The 17,536-nt window shown below is 53.6% G+C and overlaps 8 protein-coding genes across 8 annotated transcripts; 4 read left to right on the forward strand and 4 right to left on the reverse strand.

Annotated features, from left to right (window-relative positions):
• Positions 1 to 309: 309 nt before the first annotated feature.
• DACRYDRAFT_101380 (NADP-binding protein) lies at positions 310 to 1,467 on the reverse strand (the record flags this gene model as incomplete). Its single annotated transcript, XM_040767551.1, has 4 exons — positions 310 to 376; positions 431 to 814; positions 908 to 1,344; positions 1,398 to 1,467. The coding sequence occupies 3 exons, from the start codon at positions 1,465 to 1,467 to the stop codon at positions 467 to 469; spliced, it is 855 nt and encodes a 284-aa protein (XP_040626134.1). The 3' UTR covers positions 310 to 376; positions 431 to 466.
• A 370-nt stretch (positions 1,468 to 1,837) lies between these two features.
• Positions 1,838 to 3,539, forward strand: DACRYDRAFT_69644 (uncharacterized protein). The gene is made up of 7 exons (XM_040775904.1): positions 1,838 to 2,055; positions 2,112 to 2,268; positions 2,317 to 2,409; positions 2,456 to 2,530; positions 2,576 to 2,770; positions 2,819 to 3,334; positions 3,384 to 3,539. Exons 1-7 carry the CDS (start codon positions 1,913 to 1,915, stop codon positions 3,474 to 3,476), a joined length of 1,272 nt encoding a protein of 423 aa, XP_040626135.1. The 5' UTR covers positions 1,838 to 1,912; the 3' UTR covers positions 3,477 to 3,539.
• Positions 3,540 to 3,564: 25 nt separating this feature from the next.
• DACRYDRAFT_23854 (S-adenosyl-L-homocysteine hydrolase) lies at positions 3,565 to 5,669 on the reverse strand. The gene is made up of 5 exons (XM_040773420.1): positions 5,575 to 5,669; positions 5,421 to 5,503; positions 5,315 to 5,367; positions 4,979 to 5,262; positions 3,565 to 4,927 (listed from the first exon to the last, which is right to left on the reverse strand). The coding sequence occupies exons 1-5, from the start codon at positions 5,591 to 5,593 to the stop codon at positions 4,074 to 4,076; spliced, it is 1,293 nt and encodes a 430-aa protein (XP_040626136.1). The 5' UTR covers positions 5,594 to 5,669; the 3' UTR covers positions 3,565 to 4,073.
• A 1,228-nt stretch (positions 5,670 to 6,897) lies between these two features.
• Positions 6,898 to 8,457, reverse strand: DACRYDRAFT_23856 (GroES-like protein). Its single transcript, XM_040773421.1, has 5 exons — positions 8,159 to 8,457; positions 8,039 to 8,106; positions 7,889 to 7,990; positions 7,736 to 7,839; positions 6,898 to 7,689 (listed from the first exon to the last, which is right to left on the reverse strand). The coding sequence occupies exons 1-5, from the start codon at positions 8,295 to 8,297 to the stop codon at positions 7,023 to 7,025; spliced, it is 1,080 nt and encodes a 359-aa protein (XP_040626137.1). The 5' UTR covers positions 8,298 to 8,457; the 3' UTR covers positions 6,898 to 7,022.
• An 883-nt stretch (positions 8,458 to 9,340) lies between these two features.
• On the reverse strand, positions 9,341 to 10,650 carry DACRYDRAFT_23857 (eukaryotic translation initiation factor 3). Its single transcript, XM_040773422.1, has 7 exons — positions 10,587 to 10,650; positions 10,501 to 10,538; positions 10,358 to 10,452; positions 10,138 to 10,311; positions 9,932 to 10,085; positions 9,499 to 9,882; positions 9,341 to 9,448 (listed from the first exon to the last, which is right to left on the reverse strand). Exons 1-7 carry the CDS (start codon positions 10,604 to 10,606, stop codon positions 9,420 to 9,422), a joined length of 894 nt encoding a protein of 297 aa, XP_040626138.1. The 5' UTR covers positions 10,607 to 10,650; the 3' UTR covers positions 9,341 to 9,419.
• A 151-nt stretch (positions 10,651 to 10,801) lies between these two features.
• Positions 10,802 to 12,218, forward strand: DACRYDRAFT_82342 (uncharacterized protein; the record flags this gene model as incomplete). The annotated part of the gene is made up of 4 exons (XM_040776561.1): positions 10,802 to 10,952; positions 11,006 to 11,488; positions 11,537 to 11,736; positions 11,787 to 12,218. Exons 1-4 carry the CDS (start codon positions 10,862 to 10,864, stop codon positions 12,216 to 12,218), a joined length of 1,206 nt encoding a protein of 401 aa, XP_040626139.1. The 5' UTR covers positions 10,802 to 10,861.
• A 1,008-nt stretch (positions 12,219 to 13,226) lies between these two features.
• Positions 13,227 to 14,090, forward strand: DACRYDRAFT_109962 (uncharacterized protein; the record flags this gene model as incomplete). The annotated part of the gene is made up of 1 exon (XM_040768975.1): positions 13,227 to 14,090. One exon carries the CDS (start codon positions 13,227 to 13,229, stop codon positions 14,088 to 14,090), a length of 864 nt encoding a protein of 287 aa, XP_040626140.1.
• A 231-nt stretch (positions 14,091 to 14,321) lies between these two features.
• Positions 14,322 to 16,484, forward strand: DACRYDRAFT_96077 (DUF155-domain-containing protein; the record flags this gene model as incomplete). Its single annotated transcript, XM_040777345.1, has 11 exons — positions 14,322 to 14,425; positions 14,473 to 14,629; positions 14,676 to 14,788; positions 14,839 to 15,186; positions 15,235 to 15,360; positions 15,410 to 15,461; positions 15,513 to 15,680; positions 15,732 to 15,933; positions 15,987 to 16,168; positions 16,274 to 16,338; positions 16,410 to 16,484. 9 exons carry the CDS (start codon positions 14,322 to 14,324, stop codon positions 16,025 to 16,027), a joined length of 1,311 nt encoding a protein of 436 aa, XP_040626141.1. The 3' UTR covers positions 16,028 to 16,168; positions 16,274 to 16,338; positions 16,410 to 16,484.
• Positions 16,485 to 17,536: the final 1,052 nt, after the last annotated feature.

Below are 17,536 nucleotides of genomic sequence, written 5' to 3' on the forward strand. Positions count from 1 at the left end.
ATAATTTGCAGGGGGATATCTTAGATCAGCCACGTATCGAGTTTGCGTGATTGGCTTGGAGAATGATCCCCTTGAGCGTTAATGACGTCGCTACGGAGATATCGGTGGAGAGATCAGATTTTCGGGCTAATCCAGTAACAAGTTTTCCACGCCCACGGGGTCTAGAAATGATCAGATACATAGGCACACCTGCTACGACAACGTCTTGACCATCTAGCGACATGGGAATGATCCCAAGCGTACAACCCCTGTATTGATTTGATCCAACAACCAGCAGAACGGAAAGGGCAAATCAATTCACCAAACGATCGCCCATTTCGATAGGAAGTAGAAAGTACCGCAAAGTATTCAGGAGTGTTAATTAAACATCCCATTTCTGCGAGATAAGCCGATCAGAATCCTCTCCCGAAGAAGCAGATAACCACTCCACTCATTCTCGGAACCCACCGCTTTCCCTTCATCCGGGCTACTCCTTCCCCTCCTCTTCCTGCTTACCCCACGCCCTCTTCCTCAGCTCGTCAAATTCGTCGCCTAAGCACTTCTCCCTCGATTCCTCAAGTCCAACCTCCACTTCACCCCATTTATCAGCCGCGACCCACACACCCTTCCCCGTCCACTCCGAACCGCGGAGGGCGTTGTACGCAAGTGCTTTGGCGACGCTTGATGCGCGGGAGACGGGGATGTTCCGGGAGGTGCAGAAGGTGCGTAAGGATGGGTACATTAATGCCGAGTCGGTAAAGAAGGGAGCCACGAGGTTGATCGTGATGTTGTCATTCTTGAGCGTGCTGGCGAGACTGCGGACGAGACCGAGGACCTTGTACGAAACAAGATGTGAACATGATCGCACACAGAATACAACGATGAACAAAACGTGCAAAGCGCCAACCCATACGTGAACCGTACTCACTCCATGTTTCGTAGCAGTATACAACGGCACCCCCTCTCCCAAATAGCTCGCCACACTCCCCGTAACCCCCACGCCGCCCCCACCGCCTTTACGCATATAGAACACCGCGAGCTTGATACACCCCACTACACCCTTTAGATTCACATCCAGGGTTTTGTAGTTCGGCTCTTTCGGCCTGCCCGAATCGTCTAGCACAGGGTCGAACAGGTCGGCGATTTCACCTATGCCCGCGTTCGCTAGTACGATATCGACTCTTCCGTGTGCTTGGAAGGCGACGTCGAACAGCTCTAACAGGTCAGACCAGAGGGAGACGTCCGTCTTCTGGAAGGTGGTTTTGGGGAAGAATTTTGGAAGGGAGGTGATATCCCCTACGAAGACGTGCGCTCCGAGGGAGGAGAAGAGTTCGACGGTAGCGAGGCCTATGCCAGAGCTCCCACCTGCAGGTGGAATCAGTCGTGTGACACATCTGAAGCACGCAGGTAAGGCATACCGGTGATGATGACCACCTTTTCCTTCGCACCGACGAGATCTTCGCCCTTGATGTCCAAGGTCGCTGCCATCGTTGTTCCCAGTCTGACACACACACCAGAGTAACGATGCCTCATGTTTATACCATCCAGAGCAGGTCAGGCGCCTAGCGGAGTATCGTTTGCCCCATCCTGTTGTCGACAGGTATTACACCACGGCGCATGATCCCGATCCCGCTTACACCGTCAAAGCGTATCATGATTTAGACTGACCAGAGAACATCTCAAGATAGAATGGGCATTGGAAGGCGAGTCATGCAGCGCCAGTCATTGTCCACATTTATGCTGCAAATGCCTCCGAACCCTGTACGCGTACATTATCAACGCGCTGTTCCCTCCACAGCGGCGGCCAACTTCTTCTCCGTCTGTCCAGTAGAAAATGTCGACAACACCAGCAACGCTCAGCGACGTGCTCGCTCTGGTCCACTCCTGCCAGTCATTCAATACCATCTCGAGCCAGCTGCTCCAGACTCTGCGTATGCTCGTCAAGCACCAGGGAGCGCTGGCGGAGTCCTTGCTCGGAGGACTGGCTAATGGGCAGGACCCGCTTGTGAATGTGGGCTTCGGAGTGGGAGGGGGGAAGACTGCGGCTGCTTTTTCTCTCGGAACGCTGTTCATCTTGTGCGTTCCTACTGTGGGAATATATGCTTGGTAGTGACAGGCTTGCGTGAGAACAGGTCTGCAAGACTCAGCATACAGAACCCTCCCCCTACATCCTTTCAGACGATCGTAGAGTGGTGCGGGACGTTCGAGCCTCATCAGGCGCGTCTAGCACCAGAAAGGATGACCAAGCTCGTGAAGGGTATCGTGCGCTGGGCGGAGCAACAGGGTCAGGTGCGTCCATTTTGGATCTGATGAAACGTAGCGCTGAGCTGCGGACAGCCGGAAGATGCTCTAGAGCCGCTGAGACTGCTCGTTACGCGCTACCCACCCTCTCCAGCTTATCTCACTAACATCCATCCTGTCTTTGTTCAAGTGAGTCATGCCCCGTCCAACCAAGACTATGCTGAGGTGCAAACAGTTATGCTGCACAACCCGGCACTTCTCACTCGCCCTTCCCATTCTCTCCAATCCCATCACCGAGATAGACGCCTCTGTACGTCCCCCCTCCCCAGAATCTGCATTCACTAACTGTGCGCAGATATCCGACTTGCATTATACCGACAACCTCATATATCACTACTGCGGCGGAGTTGCATACGGCGCGCTGAAGCGGTGGAAGGAGGCCGCGGACTTTTTCGAAATTGCCGTGTCCAGCCCCGCGACGGTGGCGAGTGCGATTCAGATAGAAGCGTACAAGAAGTATTCACTCATCCAGTTGATCCTGTATGGCAAGGTATGTCTCCCCCCCTCCAAAGCGGAACGCATTAACCACGCTCTGCAGACTTCCCCACCACCAAAATACACCTCTCCCCCCGTCTCCCGCGCCTACCGCAACTCCTCCACCACCCAGCCCTATCTCAAGTTCATCAACGCTGTCGAGATCTCCGACCCGACCGTCGCGCACAGTCTGGCAAAAGAGACCGACGCCTTCGTGCAGGACAACAACCTGGGCCTAGTGAACCAAGTACTTGCTCGTCTCCCCTGGCTCGCAGTCAAGAAGCTCAAAGAGACATACATGAAGCTTTCGCTGGAGGAGATCGGGCGCTCCATAGCAAGTACGATCTCGGAGGACGGCTCCAGCGCACGCGCGCTCATCGTAGAGATGGTCGCTGCGGGCGAGCTGAGCGCTATCATCCACCCCGAGGACGAGACCGTAAGCTTTGAAGAGGAGAGCGCGCTCCTCCCTCAGCCTGGGAAGCAGCAGGTTGAGCGCGCGCTAGAGAGTGCGAGGGAGGCGGTGGAGAGACTTGCTGAGCTGGATAGGACGATCGGGAGGAGCAGGGATTATATCCAGAAGGTGAGTCTTACTGCTAGATTGTGGAAGGGGATACTGAGCTGGTATGTAGGCACTCCACCAGAGGGATTCTGGAGGCATGGGATGGCAGGACGAGGAGGCCATGATGCCCCAGATGAGGGAGAGCTGGGAGAATAACTTGTAGTGGCATCTGTTTTCTCTCCTGTCATCATATCGTTTACTGCACGCAATGTCATATATTCATCGCCGTCATTCATGGTTGCAGGAGGTACCGTCCCAGGTTACAATACTTACTAGAGTGAACATACACCACGCAGTCAGTTTAACAACCTCAATCTAACAACATTCTATCCTTGAGCGACTACAACTATTGAACCACATTGACTGATCTACGTTTGATTGCGCAATTGATTTCTACTTCCCCTAGAATCCCAAAGAAAACGTGCGTGCTACGAAAAAGCGATCCGGTCTCCGCTCTTCCAATCCAGAGCCAGCCCAAACGTCCCATGCCTCATTCCGGCGCACCTCCCCCCTTTGAAGGGGGAAAGATCCAGCACAGAAGAGAGCAGAAACGTCTAGCTAGAAAGGAGGGAATGATGATTGAGTAGAGAGAAATGACGGAGATCGCAGAGAAAATATGTATGGGTTTATACTATACATTGCCTGTAGCTGGGAAAGCGTTGAGATTCCCAGGGGGGGGGTGCCCTCCTCGGGCGAGCCGCGCCCCACGCGCGTTTTTATAAGCATACCGGCACGTTGAGGCCGGAGGGGAGCGAGGCGCCTAGTAGCGGTAGTGGTCGGCCTTGTAAGGCCCGTTGACGGGGATGTCGAGGTACTTGGACTGCTCGGCCGTCAGCGTGGTGAGCTTGATGTTGAGCTGGGCGAGATGGGCGCGGGCGACCTCCTCGTCGAGCTCCTTGGGGAGGATGTGCACGCCCAGAGGGAACTTCTCGGGCGTGGTCCAGAGCGCGATCTGGGCCAGGACCTGGTTCGCGAAGGAGCAGGACATGACGAACGACGGGTGGCCGGTGGCGCACCCGAGGTTGACGAGACGGCCTTCAGCGAGCAGGATGATATGGCGGCCGGAGGGCATGGTGTAGCGGTCAACCTGGGGCTTGATGTTGACCACAGACTTGGCGTGGCTCTTGAGCCAGGCGACGTCAACCTCGACATCGAAGTGGCCGATGTTGCAGACGATGGCGTCCTCGGGCATGACCTCGAAGTGCTTGCCAACGACGATGTCACGGTTACCGGTGGTGGTGACGAAGATGTTGGAGCGGGGAGCAGCATCCTCCATCGTCGTGACCTCGTAGCCGGCCATAGCGGCCTGCAGGGCGTTGATGGGGTCAATCTCGGTGACGAGCACGCGGGCACCGTAAGAGCGGAGGGACTCGGCGCAGCCCTTGCCGACATCACCGAAGCCGGCGACGACAGCGACCTTGCCAGCAAGCATGACATCTGTGGCACGCTTAATACCATCGACGAGGGACTCGCGGCAGCCGTAGTAGTTGTCGAACTTGGACTTGGTGACGGAGTCGTTGACGTTGATGGCGGGGATTTTCAGCTTGCCAGAACGGAGGTTCATGTACAGGTGGTGCACACCGGTCGTGGTCTCCTCAGACACACCACGGATGTCTGCAACAAGCATTAGCACCGCAGTCACCAGAAAACTAGATATATGCTCACTCTTGAGCAGCTCGGGGTACTTCTCGTGGACGAGGTTGGTCAGATCTCCACCATCATCAAGGATCATGTTCAGGGGCTGGCCGCCAGGAAAAGCCTTGAGGGACTGCTCGATGCACCAGACATACTCCTCCTCTGTCTCGCCCTTCCAGGCGAAAACGGGCACACCGGTAGCGGCGATCGCGGCGGCGGCGTGATCCTGAGTAGAGTAGATGTTGCAGGAAGACCAGGTGACCTGGGCACCGAGCGCGACGAGCGTCTCGATCAGCACTGCGGTCTGGATGGTCCTGTGTGTCGCCACATCAGAGGGTTACCTCCGCACACGCATATAAGACGTACATGTGGAGGCAGCCGGCGATCCGTGCGCCCTTGAGGGGCTGGGCAGCTTTATGCTACAACGACAATGATAAGCACACCCCCTTCATTGTCAAGCACCCAAACCCACCTTCTCACGGATGTACATCAACCCCGGCATCTCATGCTCGGCGATCTCAATCTCCTTGCGACCAAAGGCAGCAAGGGAGATATCTGCAACGTGGCGCATACACGGATGCACTGATCAGCGCACAACGTTCCCCAACGGCAGCAAGAGTACTGACCAGCAACCTTGTAGGACATGTTCGTTGTATATTTGTTGGGATGTGCTGCCAGCGACGTGTAAGGGAGGGGGGAAGAGGGAGAGGATGATGTTCCCAACAACACACTTGAGCGGTATTAAAGGGCTGTAGAGAAGGGGACAAGGAAGCGCTTAGGGCAAAATATCTCCCTTTTAGATCCCGTGAATTTAACAAGTTCCCCCAATGAAATGGACAACCACGTGCGACTATATCTCCGACACTCCGCGGTCATTGTCGGTCTTACACTTTCTCACCAACACCCAAACAACGAGGCGCTGATGCCAAAGACTTACGCAGACTCTGAGCAAAAGGGCAAACCAAGATGCCGTCTAGCTGAGATCGTACAATACGAATGTACGCCAGACTACGCGGCCAACAGCGTCCTCTGTCGTGAGGTCCCACGCATCTTCAGGTTGTACGTGATCCTCATCCCCTTTAACTTGAACTTTATCCATCCGCTCGACGGGCGTTTACGCTGCAACACGTCTTCACGCCTTCGCTGGCTCCTGTGCGGCTCTGTGGGAAGAGAACGTAATACTGACACTTCAGCGAGGACAGATGCGAAGGCCGGCCGGCGATCGAACTCACCGCTTTCGTAAAATACGACGCCAAGACGGGGGATATAACTCTGCCTGATTTCACGTCGTGCGTGCTGTCCCTCCCTCTCTTTTTGGTGCGCGGCTCGCTTATGCATCGAGGGGACAGCAGCGACCTCCCACAAGGGAAGAAATGGGGGGATCTGCCGCATACGGACGGTTAGGTCTGCTTTCGGCTGCGATGGTCTTGGAAGGCGTTCGGCTCTGGCTGGGAAGGTTCTTGCGCGAAGGGACCCATCGAGCAGTGTGGTGTTATCAATCACGAGCTTACAACCATCAGTAATCTTATCATATCAAGCTCAGCCTGCGAAGATGCCAGCACTCTGCAAGAAGCTGCGTTCGCACAACCTCTGCGTTCGCCACGGTCTTGTCGACATCAATGGTGATCAAGCGACGTCATCAGCTTTGGAGTCAGAGAGTGTGGTCGACAGTCGTATGGCTTGGCTTGCTGTTTATTCAAGACGATGATGTGCAAATATAACACTTTGTCACAAGAAAACCGAATGTCTGGCGCGCTCCGTCGTGTTCCTTCTTTGCATGGGAAAGGAGATGATCCTGACCGTTGCTCGCCTTGGTATCGGTGACATGTATTTAGACGCGCCGACCTATGCCAATCCTTTGCATGCGTCCTTTGATGTCACTCGCTGGTTTAGGTTCATTCTCTGGCAGCTGTTCACACATGGGGCCATCGCATCGGTACGCAAAACCGCATGCATTGTTACGTAATGAAACACCATGCCTTCTAAGGATACATGTCAAAGTCACAACCATTGTCGCAAGTCTCATCCCACCTTTCACCATTCCGCTTCAACCCAAGGCGTCGTGCTGCAAACCCTAGGCCAAATGGGTCGGCTTGATCGCAATCTTCAAACACTGACGCGAGGCCATCTTATCCAGCGCATCCTGGTACTGCGCGATCGTATACACGTCCGTTACCATGCCCTTGACGTTCACCTTCCCGGAGTCAAGGTACGCCAACGCCCGGGGGAAACAGTACGTCTGGGAAAAGGAGCCGACGATGGTTATCTCGTCTCCGAAGATCTTGCCAGGGGGCCAGTGGACGAGCGCCGAGTTCTCGTACACGCCGTAGATCATCAACGTCCCCCCTCGGCGGACGTAGTTGATCGCGTCGTTTGCAAGTTTCTCTACACCAGTGGCTTCGACAACAATATCGAACCCGTAGGGATGGTCTTTCTTCAGCTGTTCCCACTGCGCCTCCGGTTCCTTCCGGTCAAGCTCGATATACACGTCTGCAGCGTTGATTTGCTTCGCGATGTCCATCTTCATCCCCTTGTTAGCGGCGAGGACGACTTTGACGGCGCCATTTTGCTTCAACAGCTGGGAGAGGATGAGCCCTGTAGGCCCGGCACCCATCAGCAGTACTTCGGACCCGACGGGAGGGCGGATCTTATCCAGTCCGTGGAGGGCACATGCCGCTGGCTCGAGGAGAGTAGCCTCGATATCCGTCAGGTTGTGGATCTGGTACACCTTGCTTTGGTCACTGTACACCTCTTAGCGGTCGTCCTTTGCTAAAGGAAGCGACGTACTAGCATACATACTCGGCGAACCCGCCATCGGTCGTAACGCCCTTGCTGGCAAAGTTCTCGCAGAGCAGTTCCTGCCCCCTACGGCAATAGAAACATTTCCCGCACTGCGCTCATCAGCCCATCGCCCACACGTTCAGCATAAGGACAACATACCGTGACACCGACGTCTGCAACCGCACGCATTCCTGGCTTAAAGTCGTGGACGTTCTTCCCCACCTGGACGATCTCGCCTACGACTTCGTGTCCCGGGATGAGCTGCACGGATGTTAGCATATACGCGTCTCTACGCGATGTAGGGCTCACAGGGAACTTGGAGATGAACTCTCCATTGTGTATATGCTGGTCCGTGCCGCATACACCGCACGCGCCCACTACACCGCGTTAGTCGCGTCTCGGCGCTACAACTGGAAAGGGACAGTTCACCCTTGATCATGACCTCGTCGTCGCCGCACTGGGGGACGCTGACGGTGCGAACATCAAACACCTGTGGCTTGGAGTAGTACAGAGCCTGCATCTCCTGGGGGATGGTATAGGTCTTGCTTGAAGTCGGCATATCACCCATTCTTTGCTGGTCTGGGGACGTTAGCGGGGTAGGAGATAGAAGGGGGAGATCGTACCTGGGTAAGTGTGGGGAAGGGACGAGGGGGATGAAGATGATGGTAGCAAGGAGAGGTGGCAAGATTGTGAGCTAAAGTAGGTCTGCAGCACACCACGTGTCCACCCATGTCTCGCAGTATTTACCTTCTATCCTCAGGAAGAAGATCGAGGGAGAAGAGGGTGACGATGGGGCTGGTATGCACGTCACACGCATCCAGACTTCCACCAATCATCATCGCTCATCATTCCCACCCTCTTCTCCCCTCTTCTTCTCATCCTTCTCTCCCACTATCAACCCATTTGGGGTCCCGACAACTTCCCTTGCCTGAGATCGAGTTATCCGTCCGAGCCGGCGGTCGCGCTGTTCCCCAATCTAGCTCGCTATGACGTCACTGTCAGACTCATCAAACACCCATGCGAACATTAGGACCCCAATTTGGTGCACCATTCAAATTTTCATTTTTTCCGAGTCAGGGGGTTGCGCTGTTATCGGTACATCTACTCGATAATTGTGCGGTCACTTTCCGCAGAAGCTAATATTGCGTGAGAGAATAAGTATACATCGGCGGACCCAGCATATATCCCTTGCCAGCACTTCTCGGCGCAACCCTTTCCGGTAAATCGGCAGAATGCCGCAGAAGTAGGTTTGTCCTGACGATATATGAGATGGTCACACTCCCGCGGCCGAAAGGGAGTGCATAGCATCTATTGATCGTGCTTACGCTTCTCTTTGTGGGTGGAGGGACAACGGGAACTGTACCATTGATAACTCATTGACTGCCAAGACGACTTGGAGGTATCGAGCGGCAAACGTTCCAAGGGGGTGATCGCAGGCACCAGGCACCACCATGTAGAGGGGATTAGGAATAACGCTCATTGAGTGAGAGCCACACTTGGTCAAACCACGTTACGCCTCGAGGTGCTTCGTTCGAATGCGCGGGGAAATGGGGAGCCGCAATCGCCGAATTTGGATCACCAAGTCTTCTGCTTACCCAAACAGACATCTCGAAGCGAAATAATAACAGCGTGCGACCGAATCATAGTCATACAATTACGCCGACAACCCGCTGTACATACCCAGCCGACTCTATGCACCTGCCCTTTGTTCGCGCGGGACTGAATACAAGTCAGCAGGAGGAACGCACTGAATGATAACAAGTACGCACCAGACCACTGCACGCTCAGGATCAAGTTCGCATACCCCATCCCATGCACTCTGTCCAGTGCACGCTGGGCCGAATCCCTATCCTCAAAGCTAACGAACGCATATCCCTTCCCCACGCCAGTCTCGCGATCCCGGCCGATGAACACCCTCGCCACGCGTCCAAAGCGCTGGAACAGGTCGCGCAGGTCGTCTTCCTCCGCATCCTCAGACAGGTTCGTCACACGCAGAGTGGGCATGTCTTCCCTTGAACCACCGGCTTTGTACATGGATTCCCCTCCGCGGCTCGCTCCCGCACGCATAGAGGGAGGGACGTACTTTCCCCCAGTGGTGGGAGCAGCAGCGGCAGGCTCGTTCTGTGGAGTGTCCGCTCCGTCCATAGGCGTCTCTGCCCCAAGCTTATCAGCAAATTCCCACATTCAGGGAACATCACGCACCTGCACCGGGAGCACCGAGTCCCATAGGCTCGAGCGTTTCCTTGTAAGGACAACGAGCGGTAAAATGGTCACCCTGACAGATCCTACAAACAACCTTCTTGTTCCCCAGCTTGGCCTTCATCGCCGCCGCGTCATCCTGCTCCGGCTCCGCTTGCTACTCCCTATCAGCGCCTGCAAATACTAACAGCAAGGAAAATATGACGAACCTTGACACCTCCAGCCTGCAGCTTCAGCTCGATCGGTTCGCTCACGGTCGTCGTCGCCCGATCCGGACCGGCCTTGTTCCCCTTCTCGATACCGAATTTTGTCCAGTGCTTCCGCTCTGCAACTGCGTGATCCACCACGGACGTTTTGAGCATCTTGCGGATCTTGCGTGTGATCTGCGCTGCGTGAGCTTGCATGATCGGAGGGAATGAGAGAACGCACTTTGATCTTCTTCCCTTCCTCGTTGGTGGTGTATTCGACGACGGTGTAGATACCGTTCTCGTCTACTGTCTCTTCTACTCTGGGATGTTGGATGACTGTGTTCCTGTAAGGGTTGAGCGCCTCTGGAGGTGAGAGTTGCTTACTGGGCTCGTCAACGTCGTCTGCCCAGGACTTTCCAATTCTGTCCCTACGTCAGCAATTTTACACAGTCTTAACAACAAGTGCGTACATCTCTGTTGTGGTGGCCATGATGGTCTAGGAGTGCTATCCAAGTAACACAGCACAATAGAAATGGGCAAGTCAGCACTAATGCAATGAGTCGTTCATCATCTCTCCCAAAATCCAACTTGAAATTTAGCCTCCGTTCCCACAAACGGAATGCCTCCGAGGAAAAGTGCTGGTCGTGCTTCGAGTTCCCTTCACTGACATTGACCAGGGGTTGACCGCGCTGAACGTTCTGCTCATCGTTGTTACTGTTTATTTCTTGGATTCTGGGTGCGAGGAATGAACGGACAACGACTGGCTGCGGGAGTGAGGGGGACGCTGAACGCACCACGTCAGGCGCAGATTGTACCAAGATGTATCGCACGACCAGGTACGCTACTTTTCTCCGCATGCTCGTGCGGCGCTGACGACGAGATAAATTAGCATGCAACTACTCGAGTTCGTCATTGTTAATTTCTAGTTTGAATGACCTCAACTCCCCCCGACTGGCACGACATCATCCACCCCGAATACCCCGGGCGCGTGTGGTCCGATCTCAGTCAACAGACGCCTCCTCCCACCGTGCTCCCTCATCCCCCTTCCCCTCTCCATATGACGAGCAATCCCCTCCCCCAGCCACAAACTACGTGCTAGACGACTACGTCTCCCGCTCGCTGAACGCCAACCCAGGCGCAACGGCCAGGCGCCATCGGACGCGTTCTGACCGCCCGCCCGTAGCGCATGCCGACCCCTTCCACAAACGAAGTCTGCACCCTATTGCCCCGTGCACGAATGCCGAGGTCGTCGAGTACTTCCGGCAGCTGTTGGACCCCCTGGAATTTTCAGAACAGTTCGCGGCGAGGTTGGTTACCCATACGAGCTGGGGAGGCGGGATGGAGGGCCATAACGGCCGGTTTATCTTCCTTGGTTTGTCCATTTATTCGGTGTGTAGGACATCTGATTGACATCTCCCAGGACGACGGTTCCTCCGAGCGAACATGTTCATGTTCCTCCAATCGGCCGAGGTGCATGCACCTGAGTCCAAGTTCGTCGTTCCCCCATGGAGCGAAGAGATCGAAGCGGCAAGCCAGAAGATGTTGGAGACGCACATCCTAGGGCGGGATATTGGCAGTGCTTGGGAGCTAGAAAGAGTCATGCGATGGGTCCCAATCATGGTACGTGCTCTATTCGAAGACCCATTCTCGCTCGTGCTGACCAGACATAGCCCGACTCAACAGATCGAGAACGCATCTTCGTCTCTTCTGGTCTGTACAAAGTGCGCGGCGCTACAGTAGAAGCTGTGATGGGTGGGATCCTACACCAGTACGGGGGGTTGGTCGCCCATCGCGCATTCCAGACGCGTATTGTTCCCCACCTCTGGCAACATCTGCCTTTATCTTATCAGCGGACAGCGGAAGAGCTGGCAGAGAGGATGGGCGGACCAAAAGCTATGCTTCTCATTCCCCCGGTTACACCGTCAGTATCATCGGGTGAGCCGATCGAGCCGCAGGTGGAGAAGGAAGAGAAGCAGCGCCCACCGCTATTCCCAGACGACGCGAGAACGGTCAAGGAGGCAAGAGGGGAAATGCAGAGAAGCAAGCCGGCAGAGGCGGTAAAACCAGCACCTAGTCATAACAAAATGCTCCTAATGATATAGAGGACGATTGCTCTTCGCGATTCCCTCTATCAGTGAAGTGCTTGACTAGCTCGAGCTAGAAGCTGGATACAACGTCTGTTGTGTTGTCAACACTACAGGATCTTCTCGCGCGAAAGGTACGGGGTATTGGGCTCAGCTCCCTGTGCAAGCCACGGTCAGATAAGCAAAAGGGTTCTCAGTCTGGGGTAATGTTCTACATACATTCTTCAGCAAACAATTCAACAATCAGGTGCGGCAGCATACGGCAGAATCACTGCGGCTGTGCGATAACCGGCTATAGATTCAACGCTGTACACAGAAAAAATACCGGTGTTCTCTTTGGTTGTGAGGAACTAGTAACCTGCTCGTTTTGCCGTAGAAGATGGTCAAGACAATGAACATCTGAAGCAGCGCCACATCAGTTTAGTGGTTGCGAAGGGGCTGTTCAAGCTCGGTTAGCTCGTCAGCTTCTGCATGTCCCATCGATGAACTAGGGTTCATGCTGTGAGAGTTTGATTTTCCAGTCTGACAAATATTGATGTCCCCAAGCTGACGGCGGATCGTACAGCCAATGAGATACGATGCATGTTGCGGATTGTTCATGCAGTTGCCTTCTTCGAGCTAAGCTGTGGGCGTTGCCGAGTGGGCAGGCGCCCACTTTTGTGTTCACGCATTCAGTCAGAGCACCGCCATGGGTGTATGATCATGCGGCACAAGGAAAGATTTCTATTATCCTGTTCCAGCGCCTGTCTGCACGAGCAACGTACTGTTGACTTTCCCATCAGAACACCGGATAGCCCAGGTTATCCGGTATACGACCCTCTTGAGGTACGGCGTATTGTGCAACGGCTCGTGTTCTTCCTACGGATATGTCAGAAATGCAAAACCGGTGCCCGGCACCCACACCTATCGGGACAACACAGGTTGAAAGTCTTTCCACCTAATTGTCGTTCAGGTACATAAACCAAGCCATGTCCTCCGTCTTTACAGCATCGAAAGAAACCGTCGTACCGCTCACCTCTTTCCGCGATGACCAGCATTCATTCTACCCACGATTCGGAGCACGGATATGTGCTTGACCTTCCCACACCGGGATCGCACATGTCTTCACTCTCTACACCGGCACTCACAGAAGATGAGGGGCTGAACTCGACCGCGTCGTCCCCGAGGAGCGAGCTCGAGTATAGTCTTCCACACAACGAGCAACCAAATAGCGAGCTCTATAGCCATATTCTTCCCGACGGCGCCTGTCTGTACAACAACATGCGTTCGATCGAGGGGAGGACTGTCAAACCTCCGATCTTCGGACGCGCGGTCTCCAGCAGAGAAAATGGAAGTTCACCCAAGAATAGGCCTCAGGAACAGGAAGAAGACGATTCCGAAGCAACAGAGTTGTCCAGCAACCACAGCACTTTGCTCTCATTTCATGTGCAGACCACCTGCCAGGGGCCGAATTGCGACGGAATCAGCTGCCAAGTGAAGGATCTGCCTGAACTGCAACCTTTAAAAGAGACAAAAACGTTGTGGACCAACATGAACCAACTTCAGAACGACGATGAGAATGCTTTGCCTTTGGGTTCAGACAATCCTCCAGTATCAGGAGAAGTCCCTCAAGTTCAGCCTGTGACGAAGGAACCCGTCACGCTTGAAGGCCCGAATCGTGATGATGTCCCTCCCATCACGGCGGCAAATTTCGCATACACCCCATATCGAGAGTCCTCCAGTAATGGGGTATCCAAACCAGTCACAGACGGATCGGATGATGAGGCAAAAGACGGATCGGATAAAACAGAGGAAGCGCAAGATTCTGAAAACACTTTCCAGGCGTCTTCGGTCATGGCTGGGGCGGCAGGTTGTCACGGGCCGTACTGCGATATCAAACAAAGTGAATAGAAAATGTGCAATCAATGAGATATCGTTTTGTCTTCTTCGCATTTGGGCAACCATCAAGGAATAGTTGAAAGAAATCTTGGGTCTTGTCAGAAGAGGACATGACACAAAATAGGCCAAGAGAAGCGTACTGCGCACGTGACTAGTTACGTCATCCCCCGGGATCAATCAGGCAGCCGAAATCGGCAATAAGCATGCCCCGTGTTTCCGCCGACAACGGTGACCGCAACGACGATGGCCTCAACGTCCAGGACGTCCTCTAAAAGTGTTCTACCCCAACCATATGAAACGAGAGCTGCGGAGCCGCAGCTGGGAAAGCAAAAGGGCGCTCCTCTTAGGTGGGTCTGGTCCCTGGTGAGTGTGGCACGCGACTAACACACGGTAGGACGTCGAAGACCAGCCAGAAACTGAAGGTCTTGCCCGAGCAGCCCGAGATCAAGACACAATCACAGATAAATCTTGTTGATGACATCGAGGAGGAGGATGAAGACTCAACACCCACCGACGATGAGGGCGGCGACGAAGAGGAGCGAGGCGTAGAGGTACCTGTTCCCGCTTCAAGGCGAGACAAACACTCACGACGCGTAGGTATACAATCAAATCGCGCAAATACCTGCCGGTACAGCTAGAAAAGATGCAGCACGTCTTACGAAGAAAGAGAAAGCGAAACTTCCCCGCGTAACTGCTTACTGCACTGCTACGTAAGCACATATAACCAACATATCTATCATCTGAGCTGACTTTCAAGCAGAACATATCGATTAGACGATCTGATGAAGTTCTTCCACGCCCGGCATGCCACAAACCGCACCAATCCACGCAAGTTTGACGAAGTGATATATACACCTTATACCTACGCACCGCCCGAGCCTACTACACCAGCTGCTGAGCCCCCGGTTGCCGACTTGCTGGGCATCGAGGGAACTGGGAATGGTGGGGACGTGGTCTCAGGAGATGAAGTAGCAAAGAAGAAGAAGAAGCGAAGCAGGTTTGATAAAGGAGAGGAAACAGAGACGGGGGAAATATTCTGCTTTGAATATGGTGCAGTTGTCATTTGGGGAATGAGCGAAGTACACGAGAGGCGGTTCTTGTCTTCATTGTGAGTTTCCTCAGTCACCTCCTGTTACCACGCCTTATGTTTTCTCAGAAAACGGTTCGAAGAAGAGCGCCTTGCCGCTGAAGACATCGAGAAAGAAGAGCTAAATTATTACTACGCTCAATATTCACGCATCTACAACGACGTCATCGCACTCCGTCGCGGCTCAAGTTACATGTGAGTGTATGTCAAGCATGTACACGCCCGATACTGACATAGTTATCAGGACAAAATTGTCTCTCTCGCACGCACTTGCACAATCCGTGAAGATATCATTGGTGAGTGGTGCAATTATGTGTTGGGGTTGCATGGATTAACGGACATCACAGTTCGAGGAGCTTATCACGTCAACAATCGATGATACCAAAGATATTCCTGAAATAATTTCTGAATCTGGGAAGATTGGGATGAAGCATGCCGACATCATGCAGCAGATTGGCCAGTTATTTATTCTCCGGATCAACATCAACCTTGTCGGATCTGTCTTGGACTCGCCAGTATGTTGTTTTGACACGTGATCTCCTCCACATACTAACGAAACTTTACAGGAGCTCTTCTGGACATATCCAGACCTCGAGCCGTTATATGCAGCATTCCGACAATATCTCGAGATACCTCAGCGCATCGATTTGCTAAATCAGCGGGTTGAAGTGCTCCAAGATATGCTTCAGCTGCTCAAAGAGACCGTCTCAAATCGACACGCTGAGCGCCTGGAGCAAATCGTCATTGTGCTCATAGGAATCGAGATTGGTACGTCAGACGCTGCTTGCTGTCATTTGGATCACCTAATTACATTTTCATAGTTCTGGGCCTGGCTACTATTTTCATCGACCTCTTCGCGTAATCGGGCGACTGCTTTGGATTACTGTGACATTGATGTTCCACTTTCCATCCTCTACCTATCATACATCCAAATTAATGTCTATCCAGGTTTACGTGAATACGGTGGAATGGAAGCAATGTATTCTATGTATCATAATCCAACGTGCGTATCACATGTCATATGCTGTGTGTTTTGGAGTCTTCTTCGTCGGGTCCTGCCCTCTATGTGTCGACGTCGCTAAACTACGAGCTGATCAATTCAGCTCAGTCCAAAACAACGGAGTATGCAGTGCGGATATCTCCTCTGTTTGGGACGCGGTTTTCCAGGTACCGCTCGGGCTGCCCGTATTTTCCTTCGTCAACCTCCCTGAAACTGTACTGATTTGACCATTGGGAGTAAACCGCGACCACCTCGGTGAAGGATTTTTCTTCGGCAACTGTGATGCGTGCCTCCACTTCGGCAGCGCCATTCGTCTCCGTTGTGCGAAACGCCGAGGTCTTCTTACGAGTGCCAGGGGTCTTTTCATCAGTGTCAACCGATTGCAATACGCCGGAGCACTGTTTGCCCACCTTTTTGCAGTGCTTCTCATGTTTCTTCACCGCGTCAGGTCTTGAAAATTCGGTTCGACACAACTCGCACACTGGCCGCCGGGCAGCAGCGCCGCCAAACACCAACGAGGACAAGTCGATCGCGGGATCTTCACTCAGTCGGTCTTCCTCCTCGATCAGATGTCGGTGTAGGTGGCGTGAAACTTCATACTCCCTGCTAAATATGGCGCTGCAATACTGCGCAGAACCCCTAGCAGAGGCATAGGGACATGCGAAACCGCGAATGACGGAGCCGCTGATATTCTTTTGAGACGTCTGGAGCTCTGTCGTTGGGGATGCAGTACTGGGAGCACCAGGGAGGTTTGACTCGGGTACAGAAGAGATGGGGGCCTCGTTGTGCGTGTCGTTCAGTTCAGTCACGGGATTGCACTCAACATACCGAGCAGGAACCTGGACAGAGTTCATGGCAGTTGCGGCAACTGAAGTGGTGATGGCAGAGTTAGACGGGTTACAATGCCAACCAAATTGCAATTCATTCACGTCATAATTGACCAAACCGAGGGTGTTCAACGGGTTGATTCGCAAGTGAGCGGGGATATTGATGCTTCCAGAGACCTTTGTTAGCACTTGGTCCTCAGCAAAATTTCTTCCACCTACTTGGAGGCTGTGTCCAAGTCTGCCATGTGACCCGCCATATCATTCACGAGCGCATTCTGAGACCCGATCAACATGGGCCATCCCGAGCTTCCGATGCTAAGCGCATGCTGCGACGGCTCGCCCAGGAAAGACGAAGTGTTTTGAGCAGACGCCTGAGCGAATGCATGGGTAGGCAGGGTGAAGTCGATCCCTTCGTTTAGCGTGGGAGGAATGTTGTCGATCTCGATCTGGAGCTGGAGCTGGTAGGCATCAACATCGAATGAGGAATCCATCTGCATCATGCCCCGTCAATGATTGATTCCATCTGAATGTGCACTATATCTGA

This window comes from Dacryopinax primogenitus (assembly GCF_000292625.1).
Source record: "Dacryopinax primogenitus strain DJM-731 SS1 chromosome Unknown DACRYscaffold_16, whole genome shotgun sequence".
NCBI lineage: Eukaryota > Fungi > Basidiomycota > Dacrymycetes > Dacrymycetales > Dacrymycetaceae > Dacryopinax > Dacryopinax primogenitus.